The 22,215-nt window shown below is 37.7% G+C and overlaps 1 protein-coding gene across 2 annotated transcripts in view; it reads left to right on the top strand.

Moving 5' to 3' along the window:
• The window catches only part of UBR1 (ubiquitin protein ligase E3 component n-recognin 1), a 145,313-nt gene extending 123,393 nt beyond the window's left edge, over window positions 1–21,920 (top strand). Inside the window, exons 40-47 of one of the 2 annotated variants that reach the window (XM_068550278.1) lie at window positions 2,512–2,599; window positions 3,735–3,868; window positions 5,300–5,408; window positions 8,350–8,406; window positions 9,384–9,461; window positions 15,665–15,835; window positions 17,684–17,785; window positions 19,323–21,920. In XM_068550278.1, coding sequence (XP_068406379.1) covers window positions 2,512–2,599; window positions 3,735–3,868; window positions 5,300–5,408; window positions 8,350–8,406; window positions 9,384–9,461; window positions 15,665–15,835; window positions 17,684–17,785; window positions 19,323–19,464 — 881 coding nt within the window. In that variant the 3' untranslated portion in view covers window positions 19,465–21,920. The remainder of the gene's footprint in view (window positions 1–2,511; window positions 2,600–3,734; window positions 3,869–5,299; window positions 5,409–8,349; window positions 8,407–9,383; window positions 9,462–15,664; window positions 15,836–17,683; window positions 17,786–19,322) is intronic. The other variant, XM_068550281.1, reaches the window with a different exon arrangement.
• The last annotated feature ends 295 nt before the right edge of the window (window positions 21,921–22,215 follow it).

The following is a 22,215-nucleotide window of genomic DNA, read 5'->3' as shown; positions in this document are numbered from 1 at the left end:
GACTTTAAGATTTACTGTAAAGCTACAGGAATCAAGACAGTGTGGTACTGGTGAAAGAACAGACCAATGAATCAATGGAACGAAACAGAGAGCCCCCAGATAGACCCACATAAATACAGTCAATTGATCTTTGACGAAGGAGCAAAGACAAATGGAGGAAAGATAATCTTTTCAACAAATGGTGCTGGAACAACTGGATATCCACATGCAAGACACAGACACAGATCTTACACCTTTCCCAAAAATTAACTAAAAATGGATTATAGACCTAAATGTAAAAATACAAAACTATAAAACTCCTAGAAGATAACATAGGAGAAAACCTAGGTGACCTTGGGTATGCAATGACTTTTTAGGTACAACACCAAAGGTACAATCCATGATAGAAATAATTGGTAAGTTGGACTTCATTACAATTCAGAACTTCTGTTCTGCAAAAGATTATTATCAGGAGAGTGAGAAGATAAGCCACAAACTGGTTGAATGGATTTGCAAAAGATGCATCTGATAAAGAACTGCTATCCAAAATATACAAAGAACTCCTCTAAGGTTCAACAGTAAGAAAACAAACAACCTCGTTAAAAATGGACAAAAGACCTGAACAGACACCTTGCCAAAGAAGATATCCAGTTGGCAAATAAGCATATGAAAAGATGTTTAATATTAGGTGTCATTAGAGAATTACAAATTAAAACAACAATGAGATACCAGTATACATCTATCAGAATGGGCAAAATCCAGAACACTGACAGCACTGAGTACTGGCAAGGATGTGGAGCAACAGGAGCTCTCATTCATTGCTGGTAGGAATGAAGTCCATGCCACTTTGAAATACAGTTTGGCAGTTTCTTAACCAAACTAACATGCTCCTACCATACAGTCCAGCAGTCACACTCCTTGGCACCTACCCAAATGAACTGAAAACCCATGTCCACACTAAACCTGCACACAGATGTTTATAGCAGCTTTATTCATAACTGCTAAAACTTGGTAGCAACCCATATGTCCTTGTGACTGGATAAATAAACTGTGGTACATCCAAGCAATGGAGTATTCTTCAGTGCTAAAAAGAAATGAGCTGTCAAGCAATGAAAAGACATGGAGGAAACTTAAATACATATAACTAAGTGAAAAAAGCAAATTTGAAAAGGCAACATACTGTATGATTCCAACTATATGACATTCTGGAAAATGCAAAACTATGAGATAGTAAAATGACCAGTGGTGATTGACAAGGGTTAGGGGAGAGAGAGGTGAATAGGCAGAGCACAGAGGGTTTTTAGGGTTTAATGAAACTACTCTGTGGGATACTATACTAATGGATACATCTTATACATTTGTCAAAACCTACAGAATGTACAACAGCAAGAATTATCTCTAATGTAAACTATGGACTTCGGGTGATAATGATGTGTCAGTATAGGTTGTAACAAATGTGCCAGTCCTGGTGAATGGTGCTGATAGTGGGAGAGATTGTAGGTGTTTGGGAACAGTGGGTATATGGGAAATCTGTGCTTTTCTCTCAGTTTTGCTGTGAACCGAAAGCTGCTTTAAAAAATAAAGTTTATTAATGTAAAAAGATCTTGTTACATGGGTGTGTGCATTTGTCAAAATACATTAAATGGTGCATTTAATATTTGTGCATTTTATTGCATGTAGAATTTACCTCATACTGAAAAAAAAGTCATATACAAATATTGAACTCTTACATTTAAATTGGAAATATCAGTATGAGTTCATGATATATTTTCCTTTAAAAAAAAAGTGTATTTTCTAAAGAAACCTTAATTGAAAAAGGAAAAGAACTGGCAATATTCAAGGTAAGAGACTCAGGGTAATTTTAACTGTGGCCTTTCAGATGAATTAATGGATAAACAAAATATTTTTAAAACAAGAGAGTACTACTCAAATGTGCTGTACCCATCCCTCGCAGCAGACTGAAGGTAGGCATTTTTATCCCCATTTTAATACACTAAAACTAAAGTTCAGGGAACTTCAGTGGCTTACACAGAATTTTAACTTAAATGGGACAGGTGGCAGTTGCTGGAAAGATTTAGGATGGTCCTACTAAAGATTAAGGATAGATTATGGAGGAAAATAACCCCACAAGATTCTTTTTATGCGTCTCTTTGCTTGAGCAAGAAGGCAGAACAGCAACCCACTTTCCTTTCTAGAGGTTGAATTTCTGCCTGCTAGCCAGGACAGCTAGGAACCCCGAGCAGGTAGATGACCACTAATTTATTTACCTGGTCATGTTATAATGAGGTAAATATTTATTAAACATCATGTTTAGCAAGGCTGTGATTCTGCCCTATTTGTTTCTCTAGCTAACATACTGATAAAGTTTATGTAACAGTTTTAATATTCAGAATCAACAATTTAGACTGAGAACAAGGGAAAGAACCTCAGTTGAGTTGACATTGCTTATTTTCCTGGAACCATGAAATTGAGGTTTAATTGATAAATTGAATAGCAAATTCATTGATTTATCTTTCAGAATTTCTTTTTCAGGCCTCCCCCTTGCACAAGTTCAAGAAGAGAGTGAAGAGGCTCGTTCTGCATCTTCTTTCTTGGCAGAAGTTTCTCAGTATACAAGTGGGTGAGTAACAGTCCATTAGTCCAGTCTATTTCAGTATTGTTTTTATAATTCCACATCTTTGTTCAGTTGTTTGGCAGTGTAACTTTTGAACCATTTTAATTCCAGTTTTTAAAAATCAGTTAAAAGGCTTTTGGAATAACAACAAGTAAAACCTACCCATTCATTTGTTTCTGAGTCTAAGACAAGTTTTGACACATCTTTACTCTTGTAAACTGTTATGGGAACATAGGCAAAAGATGATAGAATTTTAACAATATGCAACAGTTAGAATTTAAATAAATGTAAAAAGTTGAAAATAGGTTGCCCTTTTAAAGCAATTCATACAGTTAATACACTTAACTACCTAGAGGTTTTTTAAGGCTGCTGTGAATAGTATGTGAAGTGTATTGGCAACACAGAGGTTAAAACCAAAAGTCCAGTAGAGTGCTCTGCTGCGCTTCATCTGCTGCCACGTTCTGCTCTTTGTTTTCATCTTCTTCGCCAGTCAACTTTTTTTTTAGTTTAAGTACTGAATATGTGTGCGTGTGTATTTATTTTTATGTTAATAGACTTTTTTAGAGCTGTTTTAGGTTTACAGAAAGGTTGAATAGAAAGTACAAAGCGTTCCCATTTCCTCCCTCCCTCCACCAATTTCTCCATTATTAACGTCTTGCATTTGTGTGGTACATTTGTTAAATTGATGAACCAGTATTGATACATTGTTATTAACTACAGTCCATAGTTTACATTAAGGTTCACTCTTTATGTTGTAAGATTATAGTATCATACAGATTAGTTTCACTGCCCTGCAAATCACCAATTTTAATACAGAAATCAGGAAAGTATTAACTTTTTTTTTTTTTTTTAGCTAACTTGGCTGATTTGGTTAGTTATCGCTAAATATATTTGCTCCACATTTCATTACAAGGGTTAGGGGAAAGAAAAAAGTAGTTCTTTGCCTTAAACATCTACCCGGTAAAAAATGCAAGATTTGTGGTTTTCTTTAGCTAGTTAAATATTTTGTTTTAAATATTTAAAAATTAAATGGATAAAAAATTATTTAATGCTTAGCTATGTTTTTGAAAGGGGATGTGTTTACAGTCTAGGTTTTAGTCTGATCTGTATTCTGTTCTGTTCTGGAATTATTGCCTCTTAGCTGCATTGGGTGTGGTATTCCTGGCTGGTATTTATGGGTCTCGTTGAAGAATGGCATCATCCCTTATCTTCGCTGTGCTGCATTGTTTTTCCACTATTTACTTGGAGTAACTCCACCTGAAGAACTATTTACCAGTAAGTAGGAAAATGAAATCACAGAGTAGTAAATAAAACTTTTTTTGTTACCTTCAACCTCAAGAATACAAGGTGAGAGCAGGCAAAACCACTTCATTCCTCACCTCTTTCATCAGTGTTCATTCCAAACATGTGTGCGCCCCTGCCCTGGTGTAGGTAAAAGGTGAGGCCAGAAACCAGATTAGCCTCACAGTCTGCAAAACCTATTCATGGCTCCTATCTATGTACAGATTTTGTACTTGAGCTTACAAAGTGCCTGCGTGCAGAGTATAATGGATAGGGTATACAAGAAATTAGAAAGATTGATTGCTTTTAAGGGAAGAGAACTGTTTGGCTAGGTAGGAGGAAATTTTTATTATATACTCTGTTTCTTGGATTTTGAGCATATGACTGTATCTATTGTGAAAGAGTTAAAATGCTGCTGGGAAAGGCCTGTTGTGATAAACCAAGGCTATGTGTATTTGAGTAACAGAATCATTTCCTTTCTCCTTTACTTGCCTTAAATCTACATCAAGGTAGAGAAGGTTTCCTTGTGGCTTTGTACGGGTAAAAATCAGGTTTGTATGATTTTGGAAGAGTCATCAAATTTGCTCAGAGATTCTTTCTTTTGTCCTTTTCTCAGGTCACCCTTAAGAGGGTTCTATATCTTGAACTCAGTTCAGTAGGGTTTGTTAGATGTAGGTTTGTTCTGATTCTGTATAAATACGATGCTACTTTCCAAGTGGTTGTCAGTACAGATCTGTTGTTTTCATTTTTTAAAAAATCATATATTATCTAGTCAGTGCTGTAGTATGGCAGTGGATAAGATAAAGTCCTTTCTTTTGAGAGGAGATGAAATATAAACAAACAGATAAATATATATAGTATAATGTGAAATGGTAATAAGTGCTGCAAAGAAAAATAAAGCAGGTTATGGGAGTAGAGAATGCTGGGGTAGAGTCATGGAAGCCTTCTTTGTGAGGAGATATTGAGCAAAGGGACATTGAAAAAGGAGATAGGGTTGAACTGGGCGGGTGATTGAAGGAAGAGTATTCCTAAGCAGAAGGAACAATAACTGCAAAGGCTTTGCTTGACATAGTCGAGGAATAGTAGAGATGAGTGGCCAAAGCCTATTGAACCAGGGGGAGGGTGGTAGGAGATGAGGTCCAGATCAGGTAGGGCCTTTATGCCACAATAAGGACTTTTGTATTTTGTATTTTTGTGGTGGTTTGATGTTGGAGAAGTCTGATCAGGAGAATGACTCAATCAGATTTAAAAGGATCACTGTAAAAAAAAAAAAAAATCACTGTGTCTTGTCACCCACAGTTTTATAGAGTACAAAGTATACTCTGTATAGACAGAGTATAGAAATGAGCATAAACAATGTAGAAACTCTATTGTTGACCAGGTAAGAATAATGTACTTATTAAATGTGTTTTTATTTCCTTGCAGATCCTGCAGAAGGAGAGTACAGTGCACTCTGTAGCTATTTATCTTTACCCACAAATTTGTTCCTGCTTTTCCATAAATATTGGGATACTGTAAGGCCCCTCCTGCAGAGGTACTGTGGGGGTAAAATATCATTATTGGGTTATTATACAGTTTGGAAATGTTAAATTAAAAATATTTGCTAAGCTTTTAGATTGATTAGCATCGTTTGAAGGGGTGACAAAAATATACGAGATTCCTAATTCACACACATAAGGAGTTGGGGATAAGACCAGCAGCAATGGGCAGCTGGAATTTCTGCTTGTTCCACCATGACTACCATTCATGGTGCTTATTTTCCGCACAGCTGCCATCTCATCCCAGTTTTAAATGGGGTGGCGGGTGGGTGGAGTGAGGATAGGTCCTGTTGTAAGCAGCAGTACAGTCACAGTTAAACATCAGAGGAACCCAAAGTGGGGCTACAATAGTAGCATATCTCATATGGTAGCACACTTCTCAGCAGGGTGACTGGGGAGGAAATAAAGGTCATTTGGTAGATCAAAGATGTATCTAGTTAAATTTCCTGTGGAAAAGTGTGTCTTTTTTTATTAAAAGTTTCTTCCTACCCCATTACTTACTGGCCCTTCTGATCACTCTCTACCCTCCAAACCTCCAATCTCCTTACCCTATCTTTGCTGCCACCATTTTCCATCTTTTTTTTTTTTTGAGATATAATTGACATATACCATCATTTTAATAATCAGTTCTCATCATGTTACTCTTACTTTATTTTCCCCATTAAAGATTCTGGCATCCAATTCCAATACTTGTTGTGGGGGGGGGGGTTGTTTTTCCCACGCATCCAGCAAGTAATTCTGCAACATCAGCTGGGTGTCCTGCTATTCAGCTCAATCCTGACTCTTGTCTTCCTGGAGGTGCTGTCAGATTCCATGGGTTAAGGGCTCAGTCCCATAAAACTGACGACCCCATCCCCACATACTTCAGAAAGAGCCAGCACAGTCCAGGTTGTCACCTGTGGTCACCAAAAGGCAGTCTGTAGAGCAGCTCACAGAACTCAGAGAAACGTTTTCCTTACTAGATCATCAGTTTTTTATCAAAGGATATGACTCAGGGCCAGCCAGATGGAAGAGACACATAGGGCAAGGTATGAGGAAAAGGGAGCAGAACTTCCACCCTCTCTCTCTGAGCACACCACTCTCCCTGAATCGACACGTGTTCACCAACCTGTAAGCTCTCCAAATCAAGTCCTTTAGAGGTTTTATGGAAGCTTTATTACGTAAGCGTGATTGAGTAAACCATTGGCCGTTGGCGACTGATTCATCCTCCAGCCCTCTTCCCTCCCCAGAGGCTGGTGGGTAAGGGGAGGCTGAAAGTTCCAACCCTCTAGTCACGTGGTTAGTTCTCCTGGCTACCAGCCCTCACCCTTTTGTTCAAAAGCTGCTTTGTTAACATAACAAAAGACACCTTTTTCACTCACATCACTTAGGAAGTTCCAAGGGTTTTGGAAGCTCAGTGCTGAAGTTGTGCTGACCCGTCTGTGCCAGGAACTGGGTCAGAGACCAAATATATTTATTATTGTTAAAAAAATTAAGTTTGAAGATCTAATTGGCTTTATTAAATGATTCATGAATGGGCAGCATCCCATCTAGCAGGTAGAAAGGAGCCTTTTATAGTCAGCAAGGAGGTGGGACAAGGAAGTCATAAATGAAAAAAGGATTATTTCAGGCAAGGTCACCTTCCTTTGCGGGACAAAAGGATCTGTTAGGCAGATTACCTCACTGGTACTGACCAGGAAATTCCAGACTGATGGGTAAAGATTTCATTTCTGGGGAAGGTTGAAACTGCAGTTAGGTTTAGGTGTTAAGTCTTGGTTTGATGGACGTGGGCTTAGCACAAGTAACTTCCATTTGGGGCTTGTCTCTTTTTTAATGTTATCAGTCACAGTATCACACCCATGATTTCCTTTAGTCTTTTCAATTTTCTACCCTTTTTCTTTCTCCTTTTTCTTTAATCAGTGTCTTTTTCCCTGCATGCCCATGTCAGGATTTGTGTGAATGTCCGCCCATCTCTTGACACCTTTCTCTGTGCTCTTACCTCTTCTTTTGGGTTCTTTTCTGTGTTTTCTCATTTCTCATGAGGTATCCTGATTTTCAGTGTGATAAAAATGAATTCAAAAAAAAAATCAGTATCATGCTTTGTGTTGAATGCAATCACAGTAGGTTATACTAATTTTACTTTTATTTTGTTGGAGTCGATACATTTTTAACTTGCTATTCTAGTTTAATGTTAAAAATTCGAACTTTGAAACAAAGTCTGTACCACTCCTGGCTCTGCTTGCCTCAAAGCCTTTCCTCATTATCTGCTCTGAAAGGCAGGAGACTGACCTCTGTAGGCCATATTTCCCGGTCTCCCTCGTCTGTTGGCATCAGCCTGTGGGAGGCACTGGCAAGATATTGGAGGTCAGGAGGAAGAGAGAAACCTGTGTTTAGGCCACCTCTCTCTGCCTTGTGGGGCATCCCTGACAGTGGCTACTGTCAGTTCTACTGATGTTCTACTGGATGTCAGAACATCTAGTTCCCACCAGACAAGTCTACTGTAGTTCTAGCATCCACCAGTGACCCTGAGCTCCAACAAAACCACTCCAAAAATATTATTTTGTTCCTGCAGCCTGGGAAGGGTAGTAGCTTCCTGTTATTGGCTAATCTTTGGGTTGCCTTGCCTTTTTTGACTCCTGGTTGGCTTCTCAGCCCTTCTGTCACCTTTATTTCCAATTCCTAGTATTAAATTCCCTCTTGTTAAAGTACTCAGAGTGGTTTCTGTATTTCTAGTAATAGATAACCTTCTAAAAAAGAAATTAATAAAAGAGGGGGGTAAATAGACAGAAAAAAGGAGGGGAGAAAAAGGGAGAAGAAAGGGGGACAAGATGTAAGGTAAAAGAAGTCTAGCAGAGGGCACATGGAAAGAAGGGACAGAGGTTTGGAGAGGATGGCTCTATGAATATTCCACTGAAGTTGTGATGACCCATTTGCTTTTTCTCTCTGCTCCCCATGTAGATGGTGTACAGACCCTGCCTTACTAAACTGTTTGAAGCAAAAAAGCGCCATAGTCAGGTTGGTTTTACTTCTCAATCCTTCCCCATCTACAAGTTGTGTTTCCAAAAGTAGTTGGTTGATGAGCATGCTTTCTAGTCTGTTGTCTTCATTCTCACTCAGCACATTGTTTCTTACATTTCTGTTAGGTCTTTGCTGGAAATTTGATTCTTCATACAGTTGATTTTTTTCTTGGAGTGGCTGTCCTTTCCCTCTTAAATTGTTTGACACCACCAGCACCTGTTCCTTAAGCTAGTGCATACCTGTTAAAAGGCTTCTTGGAGTTGCTAGTGTATTAAAATGAGAGGGTAGTGACAGTATTCATATAAACCACTTTTTTTTTTTGAGAATAAAGATATAAATAAAACTATTCCCTCCTCCCCATCTCTTCCTTTCTCTAAGCTTAGAGACTACCCAGCAAAACTTTTCTTCAGCCCCCCTATCTCCCTTAAGTTATGGTTTAATCAAAATCCCATCTCTTCCTCAAGGACAATTTTTTTTAAATTAATTAATTTATTTATTTATTTATATTTTTTGGCTGTGTTGGGTCTTTCTTGCTGTGCGCGGGCTTTCTCTAGTTGTGGTGAGCAGGGGCTACTCTTCGTTGTGGTGTGCAGGCTTCTCATTGCGGTGGCTTCTCTTGTTGCGGAGCACGGGCTCTAGGTGCGCGGGCTTCAGTAGTTGCGGCAGCGGGCCCTAGAGCACATGGGCTTCAGTAGTTGTCCATTACTATGGATTGCAAATATGAATCCTTAAACTGTTGTGTTTTTTTTGGGGGGGCCACGTCACACGGCTTGTGGGATCTTAGTTCCCCGACCAGACCAGGGATCAAACCCATGCCCCCTGCAGTGGAAGCACAGAGTCCTAACCACTGGACCACCAGGGAATTCCCCTCCTCTCGTTATTTTTAAAACATTCTTCCTTCTATTATTTGGTCTGTTTTTGATCTGGGCTTATTTACTCATAAAATAAAATTGCCATTTAAATTATATTTCTAGGTACCCTAGAAAAAGAAATAGTTTGATAGAGCTTCCTGATGACTATAGCTGCCTCCTAAATCAAGCTTCTCATTTCAGGTAAGAAGAAATATATATTTAAAACTTTTTTGAGCTTGCAAACTCACCACCACTAGCAAACTTTTTTTTAAAGTGACCACTGAGCATCCTCTGTAACAGTGATTTTCAATCTTTTTTTTTTAATTCAGGTGAAAATCACGTAACATACAATTTTGTATATAATTCATTGGCATTTAGTGTATTGCCAATGTTGTGCGACCACTATTTCTCTCTAATTTCAAAACTTTTTGATCACCCCAGGGAAACACCTTGGATCCACTAAATAATCATTCTCCATCCCGCTCTTTCCCGATTCTGTAGTAACTGATAATCTGCTTTCTGTCTCCATGGATTTGCCTATTCTAGATATATTATATAAAAGGAATCATACAATCTATGACCTTTTGTGTCTGGCTTTTTTCACTTAGTATGTCTTTGAGGTTCATCCAAGTTGTAGGATGTATCAGTACTTCATTCCTTTCTTGGCTAAATAATATTTCATTGTATGTATACACCAAAGTTCATTAATCTATTCATCCATTGGTGGGCATTTAGGTTGTTTCCCTCTTTTGACTATTATGAATAATGCTACTATAAACATTCATGTACAAGTTTCTGGTTGGACATATATTTTAATTTTTCTTGGGTATATATACCTAGGAGTGGAATGCTGGATCATTATGGTAATCCTATGTTTAACATTTTGAGGAACCATTAAACTGTCTTCCACAATGGCTGCACCATTTTACATTCCCACCAGAATGTATGAGGGCTCCTGTTTCTCCATATTCTCACCAGCACTTTTTATTTTCTGGTTTGTTTGCTTTTTGTTTTTTAATTAAAGCGATCCCAGTGGGTGAAAAATAGTAGCTCACTGCGGTTTGATATACATTTCCTTAATGATCAAGGATGTTGAATGTCTTTTTGTGTGCTTGTTACAGATTTGTATATGTTCTTTGGAGAAGTGTGTGTTCAAGTTTTTTGCCCATTTTGTTTATTTATTCATTTTTCATTTATTTTATTTTATTTTTTATTTTTTAAATTTTTTAATTGGGGTATAGTTGTTTTACAATGTTGTTTTAGTTTCTACTGTACAGCGAAGTGGAGTTCCCTGTGCTATACAGCAGGTTCTCATTAGTTATCTATTTTATACCCATTAGTGTATATATGGCAATTCGAAGCCCATTTTATAATTGCACTATCTTTTCTGTTGTTGAGTTGTAAGAGTTCTTTTTATCTTCTGGATATTAAACCCTTATTAGATTTTAATTTGCAAATATCTCCTCCTATAAGTTGTGTTTTCATATTCTTCATAATGTCCTTTGATGTATGAGTCCATTTTATGTTTCTTTCTTTTGTTGCTTATGCTTTTGGTATCAAAACTAAGAATTTGTTGCCAAATCTGAGATCATGAAGATTTAGTCCCATGTTTTTTCCAAATAATTTTTTAGTTTTAGCTCATATTTAGGCTGTGTATCTGTTTTGAATTAATTTTTGGAATAAGGTAGGAGGTACAACTTCATTCTTTTTTTCATGTGGTTTCCAGTTGTTCCAGCACCATTTTTGGAGACTGTTCTTTCCCCCTCATTAAATAGTTTTGGCACCTACTTTGAAAATCAATTGGTCACAGATGTTTGGGTTTATTTCTGGACTCTCAATTCTATTCCATTGGTCTATAAGTCTATCCTTATGCTAGTACCACATTTTTAAATTACTGTACCTTTGTAGTAAGCTTTGAAATTGTAACATGAGAGCTTTCCAACTTTTTCTTTTTCAATATTGTTGTGCCTATATGGGGTCCTTTGCAATTGCATTGGAATCTGAGGATTGGCTTTTTCATTTCTGCAAAAGAGGCAATTGGGATTTTAATAGAGATTGCATTAATCTATAGATTGCTTTAGAGAGTGTTGCCTTCTTAACAGTATTAAGTCTTCCAGTCCATGAACATGGATGCCTTCTATACTTAGCCCTGCTTGAATTTCATTCAGTGATGTTTTGTAGTTTTCAGTGTGCAAGACTTTTCCCTCCTTGATTATATTTATTCGTAGGTATTTTATTCTTTTGAAAGCTATTGTAAATGAAATTGTTTTCTTAATTTCCTTTTTGGATTGTTCATTGCTGGTGTATGTATATATTTATTTATTTTTGGCTGCATTTTGTCTTTGTTGCTGCACGAGGACTTTCCCTAGTTGCAGTGAGCAGGGGCTATTCTTTGTTGCGGTGCGCGGGCTTCTCATTGCAGTGGCTTCTCTTGTTGCAGAGCACAGGCTCTAGGTGCGCAGGCTTCAGTAGTTGTGGCTCGCGGGCTCTAAAGCACAGGCTCAGTAGTTGTGGCTCACGGGCTTAGTTGCTCCGCGGCATGTGGGATCTTTCTGGACCAGGGCTCGAACCCTGTGTACCCTGCATTGGCAGGCGGATTCTTAACCACTGCGCCACCAGGGAAGCCTTGCTGGTGTATTTAAACACAACTGATTTTTGTCTGTTGATCTTGTACCCTGCAACTTTCCTGATTTCCATTAGGTTTTTTTTGTTGTTGTTGTTAATGGTTTCTTTCAAAGAGCATATTTAGGAGAGTTAATTTAAAGTCTTTGTTTATTATGTCTCATGGCTGGGCTTCCTTAGGGATGATTTCTGTCAGTCTCTTTTTTGTTTCCTGTGAATGGGCCATACTTTTCTGTTTCTTTGTAAGCTTTGTTGAGAATGGGACATTTTGAGTATTGTAATGTAATAACTCTGGAAATCAGATTCTTACCACATCCCAGGAATTGCCATTGTTGCTTGATAAAGGCTGTAGTTATCTGTTTGTTTTAGTGACTTTTCCAAACTATTTTTGCAAAGACTCTATTCGTTGTGTGTTCACTGAAGTCTGTGTTCCATCATCTCTGTGGTCAGCCAGTAACTGACAGAGATTTCCTTAAATGCCTGGATGCAATAAGAAAAAAAAAAAAAGAGAAGAAAAGATATAAAGACTATTCTGCCTCTTTAAATCCCCTCTACTACCATCACCGCCAAGGAAGCTGCTTCAGCCCACGGGAGCTGAAACAATGGTCAGTTTCTGTGCCGGCCCCTCAGTGAACTGCCAGGCAAAACTAAACATACAACCCTAATTTTTGAAGACAAGGTCCCTCTTGCCCACCTTGGCACCAGCATGCTGCACCAGGATTGTGGGCAGCCACCCCCATAGCTACCTGCTGTGGGGCTGGGGGATAAGGGATGGTAACCACTACACAGAATGCCAAAATTCACTGAAATTTACTAGCCTCATTTTTGTCAAGCACTCCTCTGGACACTGCAACTGTTTGTCCCGACTCTGAGTTCCCAGAATAATTGCTTCAGGCAGTTCTTGCCAGATCAGTAGTTGTTCTGGTAGAGGAACCGCACTGTTCTCAACTTCCCAAGCAAGTAGCAGTCTTAGAAATATCTTTTATACATGTGTCTTTAAACACTGTTTTACATGCATTACAGTGTGGTGACCACATTCATTCACTGAAATAACACTGAAGAACACTTTTTTTTCCCAAACACAATCTTATATGGAAGCCCATTATAACAGTAAAACAGACAACACTGTGACTCAAAGCGCAAGCCTGGGTATTGGAAAGAGGAGTATACCCGTTAGCCTCTTCTGGCACCATGTTCCTCCTGCCTCAGTCAGGTTAAACACTACTCTAAAGCAGTGTTTCTCAAACTTCCTTTTATCTTCGTCTTCCCTTTCACTGATCACTTTCAAATGAAAAAAATACTGGCTGATAAAGACTAGTGAGAAGCAATAAAAACAAGTTACATTGTGCTCATTGCTAATACCATGTATGAATTACCTGTTAGTTACTTTTATAAGAGAACAACATGAGCTTAAACCCATGATGCTATATGATAAAATTATGTTCAATAAGGTTAACCGTAATTTTTGTTTTGCCTTCTATAATATGGTGCAAGTTATTTGAATAGCATAAATTAATGAGCAGCACACCACCAGTGAAATGTCACTGAACGGAGAAATCATATTTGTATCTGCTTCAGCCATTGGTTTGTGAATATTTCATATTTGAATCACAATGCATCATCTTGAAAATAATAAGCCAAAATTATTATTGGTGCAGTTCTGTATCCTTGACAATCCAGTTGCATCACACACCACCCATAGCAAACCAGACTGATAATGATGACATGAAACTAGCAGTAACTAGTAATTAAAAGGCAAGAATCTCAGTAGCTTGAAAATCAAAGCCTATTCAAGACTCCATTGATAAAGTACTGGTGACAAGGCATCGTTTTCCAAAATTGCAGAAATTCCAAAGCTCAGTTAGGCGTTTTGTAATGTTCCTAAGCTTTGTGCAACAGCTAAACTTCTTAGTAAACTTAATTAGAGCTCTCAGTAAACACAACTAACTCTCAAATTTAAGGATACTAATTAATAATTCCAGTTAACTGCCTTGATCTATAAGGTGACTTAGTCTTTAGTTATATGTTAAATAACTTGCTGTCGTTTGAAGGACTCAAAAGGAGAGAACGCAGTTCAGGGTCATCTTAAGGGCTTGAAGAGCCCTTCTTTGGCCCACTCTGAGAATCACCACCCTACAGAATGACTAAGGAAATTCTCTTATTTAGTTATAACCATTGCTTTGAGCCACAAAGCCAGGGAGTTTAACTGGCCCATCAGGAGCTTGGGCAGCCCATAGTTCAGCCTCTATTACCAGTTAAAATTGACCTCAGTTTCAGCTCCCTTGCTGCTTGTCTCAGGCAGATTAAGGTCAGCCAACTAAGGAAGTGACTGAATCACTTTACCTCTCAGCCCTCCAAAAATTAGCTGGATGATTTCAGAGACTGCATCCAGCTCCAAATTCAGTGACTTTCCTAATCTTGGGGCTGCATTGGTATCACAGACACCCTGTGAATAGATATTGTTTTCTAGGCATTCAAGGGTATCATGCTGTTGGCTCTGAGAAGAGTGTTAATCATTAATCACAGTGACGATGCTCCTGAATGTTATTAGTACTTATTGGTTTCAAGTAAAAATGATAATAAATCTTATGCTCTCTTCCAGTTTTATTGTTACTACTGGTTTCCGTTAAGACTGAGTCATCTCTAGTGTAGGAGCGTGGCTGGTCAGTGACTGTATTTCAGGGACATCACTCCCATTTTCCTCTATAGGATGGGACTCAGCCATCCTGTGCTAAAAGTTAAAGAAGATGTTGGCTTTATCCAAAAAGAGCAACGCCCGGGAAGTGAAAAGAACCCCCTCATCTATAGGAGACAGGAATGGAATACTTGTGCAGGGAGTCCCTCTGCTCCTGTGTAGAGAATAGTGATTTTCTTATCTTGCCTAAGAAAGTGGGCATCAGAGAATAAACTGTTAATACCATATTAGAGATTCATTTTGGTGCTCTTTATTCTGACCCAATTGTGGACATCACTGGATCTCTTCTGGGGTTGCATTTATTTTTTTCTGTCCAAATTGATGCTTGCTTATGTCCATTATACAGCAGAGATAGGAGTATAAGAAGCTCCTTTTACAAAGATAGCCATTATCACTTTAATTCAGAGAGTGATACCCCTCTTGGGGGCATTATAGCAAGGCTCTAGCATGCCACTGTGTCAAATGGCCAGATCTCATAGTACTACTTGGTTCAAACAAGTCAACTTTGTCACTTTTTCTTTCCCAAGACTTGGCTGTGTTTCACAGGTGGAAAAGTGCATCAACTCAAAGACTGCAGTCTCCCCTTTCAACACTAAAGATCTCAATACTTCAAAGAAGTGGGGGAAATGTGTTTAAACCCTTACTGAAAATTGTGGTTAAAACAACAACAGTAATTGTACACCTTCAAGGTCATTGCTCCAACATTGAGGACACAAGATTGACTAAACCAATCCAGAGGGGGAGCTGACTGTAAATTGGTCATGTCAGATGAAGACTGGATTCTCTAAATGCATCGCAATCTCAAGGCATATTTAAGTGCCACACTTTGTGGGAATTCCCAGAACACTGCATATTTAAAAATAAATTTTCGTACTATGAATTAATCAGAAGACTTTTTGTTATCTTCTTAAGGAAAAGTATTAAAGAGGAATCATCTAATTAAATGTTTACTTGTGTTTTAAGAGCTTTCTTTGCTGCAAAGCAGCCAGTGATGAAAACACTGCTAATACATCTAAAACACTGCTAACTGATTATATCATGCTTTTATTACTTCTCCACCATACTGAATGTTTTCTTCCCTTTTGAGGTGCCCACGGTCTGCAGATGACGAGCGAAAGCACCCTGTCCTCTGTCTTTTCTGCGGAGCCATACTGTGTTCTCAGAACATTTGCTGCCAAGAAATTGTGAATGGGGAAGAGGTGGGAGCTTGCATTTTTCATGCCCTTCACTGTGGAGCTGGAGTCTGCATTTTCCTAAAGTAAGTAGGAAGCTTCATAATGAACTTAAGGAATCTGAATCCAGTCTGGTGGCCATTATGGCAGGACAGTATGTTGATAGGATATGATCTGTCAGAAGTTAGAGCATAGACCTGTTATTCACATGCAATTGCATTTGAAAAGATACTTAAGTATCTTCTCAAATGTAAATAATAGTTTAAAAAATATGAAGTAAGTAGCTTAAAAAATAAGTTAAAAATTGGAATCTGTTCACATTCATTATTTGTGGAAAACCTTAAACAAATATGGTAGACTTGAAATGAAATTGAGTTATTTGTATTGAGGTGGATGGACCTATAGTCTGTCATACAGAGTGAAGTAGGTCAGAAAGAGAAAAACAAATACCGTACACTAACACATATATATGGAATCTTAAAAAAAAAAAAGGTTCTAATGAACCTAGGGGCAGGACAGGAATAAAGATGCAGACGTGGAGAATGGACTTGAGGACATGGGGAGGGGGAAGGGTAAGCTGGGACGAAGTGAGAGAGTAGCATTGACATATATACACTACCAAATGTAAAATAGATAACTAGTGGGAAGCAGCCGTATAGCACAGGGAGATCAGCTCGGTGCTTTGTGACCGCCTAGAGGGGTGGGATAGGGAGGTTGGGAGGGAGATGCAGGAGGGAGGGCATATGGGGATATATGTATACGTATAGCTGCTTCACTTTGTTATACAGCAGAAACTAACACAACATTGTAAAGCAATTATACTCCAATAAAGATGGTAAAAAAAAAAATGGAAACGTGAAATATGATAGACTTTATATTGATTACTCTGGTATTGTGTAAAAATCAGGTATAGTGAAAGAGTTTAGAGTCCTAAAACTTATATTTTCAAAGGACACGTACATTGTTAGTTTATGTTGTCCTTTGAATGTTTTAATTTGCTTCACTTCCTCTATCAACCAACCATTGTTTTCCCTGGTGTCTTAGCAAATGACTGAGAACAGACCAATAGTCTCTTGTATTTATGAAAGAAGAGTGCATGTTTCCTGAGAGAGAGAAAAAATTCAAAGTGGATGCATGTGCTTTTTCTTTCCGTTCTCCCCATGTAATCTAGTTTCTGTTTATATAAACCCAAACATCTCACTCACTAGGGAATATGTAGTCACTGCTAATCAGCATCTGTTGGAACAAGGAGAATAAGTGTATGGAAGCAAAGCCCAAACACCTATTTTCTTCTAGGGTACCTACAGCGAGTAAACCCACTACCTATTCCAACTGTTTATTTTATAATTTCTCTCTAGAGTACTTATCTCTTATGTACATGAACATTATTTTTTATTTTTCCATTCCTCTGCTGTAAGAGTCCCAAGTACCTTCAGGGTTACAGTGGTTCTTTATAATGTGCACTGTTGGAGGCTGGCTCTAACCAGAAAAGGCTTGACACTTCCATAGATGACCTTCTTTCTGGCCCAGGGTTATCAGACTAGGAGATATGGTTCTGTTCTTCTGTTAAGCTCCCTCCCCCACTCCAGGTCATAGGTCAGGAAATAGGACAGAAACAACCCCAGCCACCATCTTCCAGGGTACCTATGGTTCACATAGGACAGCCTCCTTCTTCTCTTCAGTATATTTAGTCAGTATTACTGACTGGTCCCATTTCCCTAAATCCATTGATCCTTTCCCATAGCTTCAACAAAAATAGCAATGTTCATTCTCTTTTATTTAGACAAAACATGATTTAGTCTGTTTGTCTATATTGTCTTTATACTGAATTCTTAACAGATACCATGTCTTTTCTCTAGATTAACTTTGACACAGTGCCTGTCATTTGCATACATGCACTTAGTAATATTTCTGTTGGTTGTTTTGTCCCTTAGAATCAGAGAATGTAGAGTAGTCCTGGTTGAAGGTAAAGCCAGAGGCTGTGCCTATCCAGCCCCTTATTTGGATGAATATGGAGAAACAGACCCTGGCCTGAAGTAAGTTTTTTAAATTTTACTCACATTATTGTACATGGATGGTGGCAGCTCTTTAAACACAAAAGCTAATACTGAGAGAGATTTTTAAATAGCTGTAAATTGAAAATATTAAATATGATGCCATCCTAAATGTAACACATAATTTTCAACAAGTTTGTGCTTCTCCAAAATTTTTAGACCCCCGCCATCCTAATGTTTGAACGCTGTATTATTTTTAATCAACCTTTCTTCAGAATTACTTAGAAGGTTTAATTGACGCTGATGTATAAAAGAAAGAAATCTGTAGTATCCAGCGAGGGAGTTTGGTTTAAAATGGATATTCATTGTTTCCATTGCAATACTTGAAACTTTTTATTAGCCAGCTATGTCAGCCTTCTTTGCTTCTAAACATTAGCAAAAATGCTTAGAATCCTGTAATTTTCTGTATCCTTCACTGGTGTTAGGAACTGGAGTACCACTCATGGGTATGAGAAAAAGGAGGTAAGGCCACAATGGTCCCAAAAGTAGATATAGGTAAAGAGTAGATCCCCTTACCATAAGCTCTTTTTGTTTAACTAAAAGTGTGTTCTTTTGAAATTTTGCCTTCGCCAAAAAGTTTGTTCGGGATTTTTGTAACATCTTACGGAAAAATCCGAACGAACTTTTTCATCAACCCAATATATTATTCAGAATGAATCGGCTTATTAGATGAGGCTTGGAACCTCTTTGTTCATACGGAGATTTGTTTTTATTGTAACAGCTTTAGACCTGTATAGAGAAAGTCTTTGGATTCAGGAAGAAAAAGCTGGGTGGTGAAAGTAGTTAATGATTGAGGATAAGAGGTCTGTGTTGTTCCAGAAAGGTACAAAGAAGCAGAATTTTTAAGTTAGTTAGGCAATATGAAAATACCCAACCAGCTGAGACATGTGAGTGCCCCAGGGATGAGAGTCTCACAGTTCTCCATCATTGGCAACAGCCAAACTTCAGTGATTTTGAATTAGCTGTTATACAGTGTTACAAACTGTGCAACCTTAGAATTGGTGTGGAGTAATTTTATTTAAATACTTGCTAATCACCAGCAAGTTTGTTGTGGCATAAAGACAATAATAACTAAGTATTTCTGAGGAGCAGCGTATAATTTGAGGGCTTAGTGTTACACCTCAGACCTAACCTCTACCCTACAAAGATCAGAAATCAAAGCTGGATAAACTGTAAGAGGCCAGAAAGCCATTAAAGACCTACTCAGGCTAACCACTCAAAAAAGAATAGAACTGCTTCAAGTTATAAACCTTTCTAGCCATTTAAATGGGGTCCCATAATGCCCATGGTGTACTTGACCTATTTTTCTGAATAATCAAGGAGTAAGTTTCTTCTTCATTAGCTAAGTAACTTACCAAGTTCATAGTGATCAGTGGTGAAGGGAAAATATACCTTTTAAAACCTTGTCCTGGTGATTCCTCCCAGTTCCAAGAACATCTCAAAAGTTCAGACTAGTTTAAACAATAAAGATGTAGTAGTTATTTGATTCAAGCTTACATGTTTTTTTCTCCCCCTGAAGGAGGGGCAACCCCCTTCATTTATCTCGTGAGCGGTATCGGAAGCTCCATTTGGTGTGGCAGCAACACTGCATCATAGAAGAGATTGCTAGGAGCCAGGAAACTAATCAGATGTTATTCGGATTCAACTGGCAGTTACTGTGAGCTCCAACTCTGCCTGGGGAGAATCACGAATGAAGACAGTAATGAAGACTGATTCAAAATTATGGAGACCTTACTGAGGGCTGGGGAAGGGTTGGAGGGTCTTTTGGTCCATGTCCAGATTCACATACGTCAATAAAATATTCCTTAATGGAGTATTTCTTTCAATTAACGAACATATGCTTAAAGGAAAAAAAAAAGACATAGATTAATCTATTTTATGTTCCAGAACACTAAAGAAATGCTTCTTCACCCCAAGTGTCTGATTCTGCTAATAGTTCCAGAAAACTTACTTCCCTTCATAATCTGTCCCACTTCACTTCGTCCACCTGAGAAATGAAGTCACATCAAGCAGTTGTGGGCATTCTTATATGTTGGTTGACTCTTCTACAACTTGTATTTGGTGTTTCCCCCCAAATTTAATTTAGCTAATGGATCACTGACAAGATTTTAATAATCTGTGTTAGTCTTCCTTGAAGCTAAAGAGAAATTCAGAAACCATGCAGTATACTTCCATTGAGAAAGTTTTCCAAAAAGTAAAAATTTTATAATTTCTCTCTTAAGGAAATGCCCCTAAAGTGCCACTTAACTGTTTCAGCCAGAAATTAAACTATATTTCTATATGGACAGAGTTTCCATTTCTAAGGCAAATTTCTGCCAGTGTGGAAAAGCTTTTTTTTTCCTACTGTAGACCTCAAGAAGAGTTAGGATAATGTATTCATTATTTATCCCTGATGAAAGAAAGGCTGCAGTCCTCACCTCTGATGGTGAGGATTAGCTTTGTTGCATTTTGAAATTATACTTCCCATTTTCCAAAGGCAAGTTTCTAAAATGAGTTCACTTATCTCTTGATTGTGGCACCACTCTATTTGACTCAGAAACCTGATGCAATTCTGATGTAAACTATCTATAGAATGAGGATAAGAAAATTCCCCCAATGAATGGATCATGGCAGCTGTAAATTAGAACAATCAGATTTAAGCCTGTTCTGTAACATTCTGTGTCTTTGTAAGACAGGTCCTTCATTTGTTATCTGTGTGCAAACTTTTCATAAACTCTGGGTATATGAGTAGTATAACCAACGAAAAAAGCCACGTGGTCAGTAGTCTGTGTCCTGTTATAACATGCTGTGGTTGAGCCATCTTGTTTATAAATAACAGAGCTCTCCTGCATCTGTGCATAGACTTCTTGGTTTTTGGCTTTAACTTTTTATATCAAGAACTTATGATATAAAACAGCAGGCAGAAGATAGATTGAAATCTTATATTTTAGCTTCTGTTGTCTCTGGGGTAATGTTAGGAGTTTGAAAGATACATTCAAAGACCGTCTTATTTTGCCTTTGGTGACCACGGTCATGTATGTGTATAAATGTTTTCCTACCTTCTTTTTGCTCAGCAAAGGCAAGCAAATAAAAATATATTTGCAAAGTGATTGATGATGCACATTTGGGGTTAGATTTTTTTGGTATTTTTATGTAAAGTAAAGAAATTCTGGATTTTGCAATAAGGGATTGGCATGAACAGACATCAGAATCACAATCATGATTTTCTACCTGAATAATTATTATTCAGAAGGTATCAGGAAATAGATACAACTCCAATAAACAGTTTCTAACTATTGATGGGTGAGGATTAGAAATTTCAGTATTCAGTTTGTCAAATTTGCCAGTATGATTAAACGATTATAACATTTCCTTTTATTTCTTATATAATTTTGTTGGATGGATTGTCTGACTGGGAAGTCTGAACCAGCCTAGGCAACAGAAGATGCTGACTTCTGCCCTAATTGATTGGTCCCAGTTTAGCAAAGATAAATTGATCTTTTATTTCTAACCTTTCTCTATCCACTTCATAAATTCTAGGGTTAAGCTCTCAAGCTGCCAGAGGGACTGCCCTGCAATGGCCAGTCAGATCTTTACTGCCAAAGAACCCATTTGCTATTGAGTTCCATTTCCTGAGATTGATTCAGATCTCTGCACTGTAGATGAACATACATCTCTCAGTGCTGCCCCCAGCCCAAGGGATTTCTAATTATATTCAAATATCCTAGTTGTTTGCCTTCATCATTGGAAACAGTTTAATTAAGCATATGAAGTTTACTTAAAAATGAGCAAAAAGTCACTTTATTTTCTTTAGTGTAGTATGTGGAGGAACTGGTTCAACAGGATGGCTCCAAAACTGTGTTTTTTGAATGTTTGGTGAGGGGCTAGCAGGAATTTTAATGATACAGTGAAGAAAAACATATATCTGTATAATTAATTTATTATCGTGGTGTATGGGCTGAGTTCACCCTTTAGTGGTCATTTGTCATTTCATAACAACTATGCATTTTGGTTCACTGTGATGATGATCTATATTTAGTGACTGCCACATGTTTATACCACTGATCCAAATTCCATCCATGATGAAGTTATACAAATAATGCATATATTGATATCTTTTATTGCAAAATGTAAATTTAAAACTTGTATAATGTTCTGTGCTTTTTGAAATAAAATATCTTATATGTGTATATTTAAAAAGAAAAAAGGGAATTCTCATGTTTGGGGATTTGGGTTTGAAGTATAAAAAAGTATACCTAGAAAGGAGCTATAGCTAAAAGTTATCTTTGTCAGCCCAGACAAATTCTTTAAAAGACATAGGTATTTAGTGTAATGGTCTCCAAACATTTTGACCATACAGTCTATCAGTAAATAATTTTTAATATGCATATTTTACATATATGCATGTGTTCAACTGTAAGAATTAAGATTAA

Source organism: Eschrichtius robustus, chromosome 1, assembly GCF_028021215.1.
Source record: "Eschrichtius robustus isolate mEscRob2 chromosome 1, mEscRob2.pri, whole genome shotgun sequence".
Taxonomy (NCBI): domain Eukaryota; kingdom Metazoa; phylum Chordata; class Mammalia; order Artiodactyla; family Eschrichtiidae; genus Eschrichtius; species Eschrichtius robustus.
The sequence above is the reverse complement of the archived record's forward strand: the minus strand, read 5'-3'. Positions and strand labels throughout refer to the sequence as shown.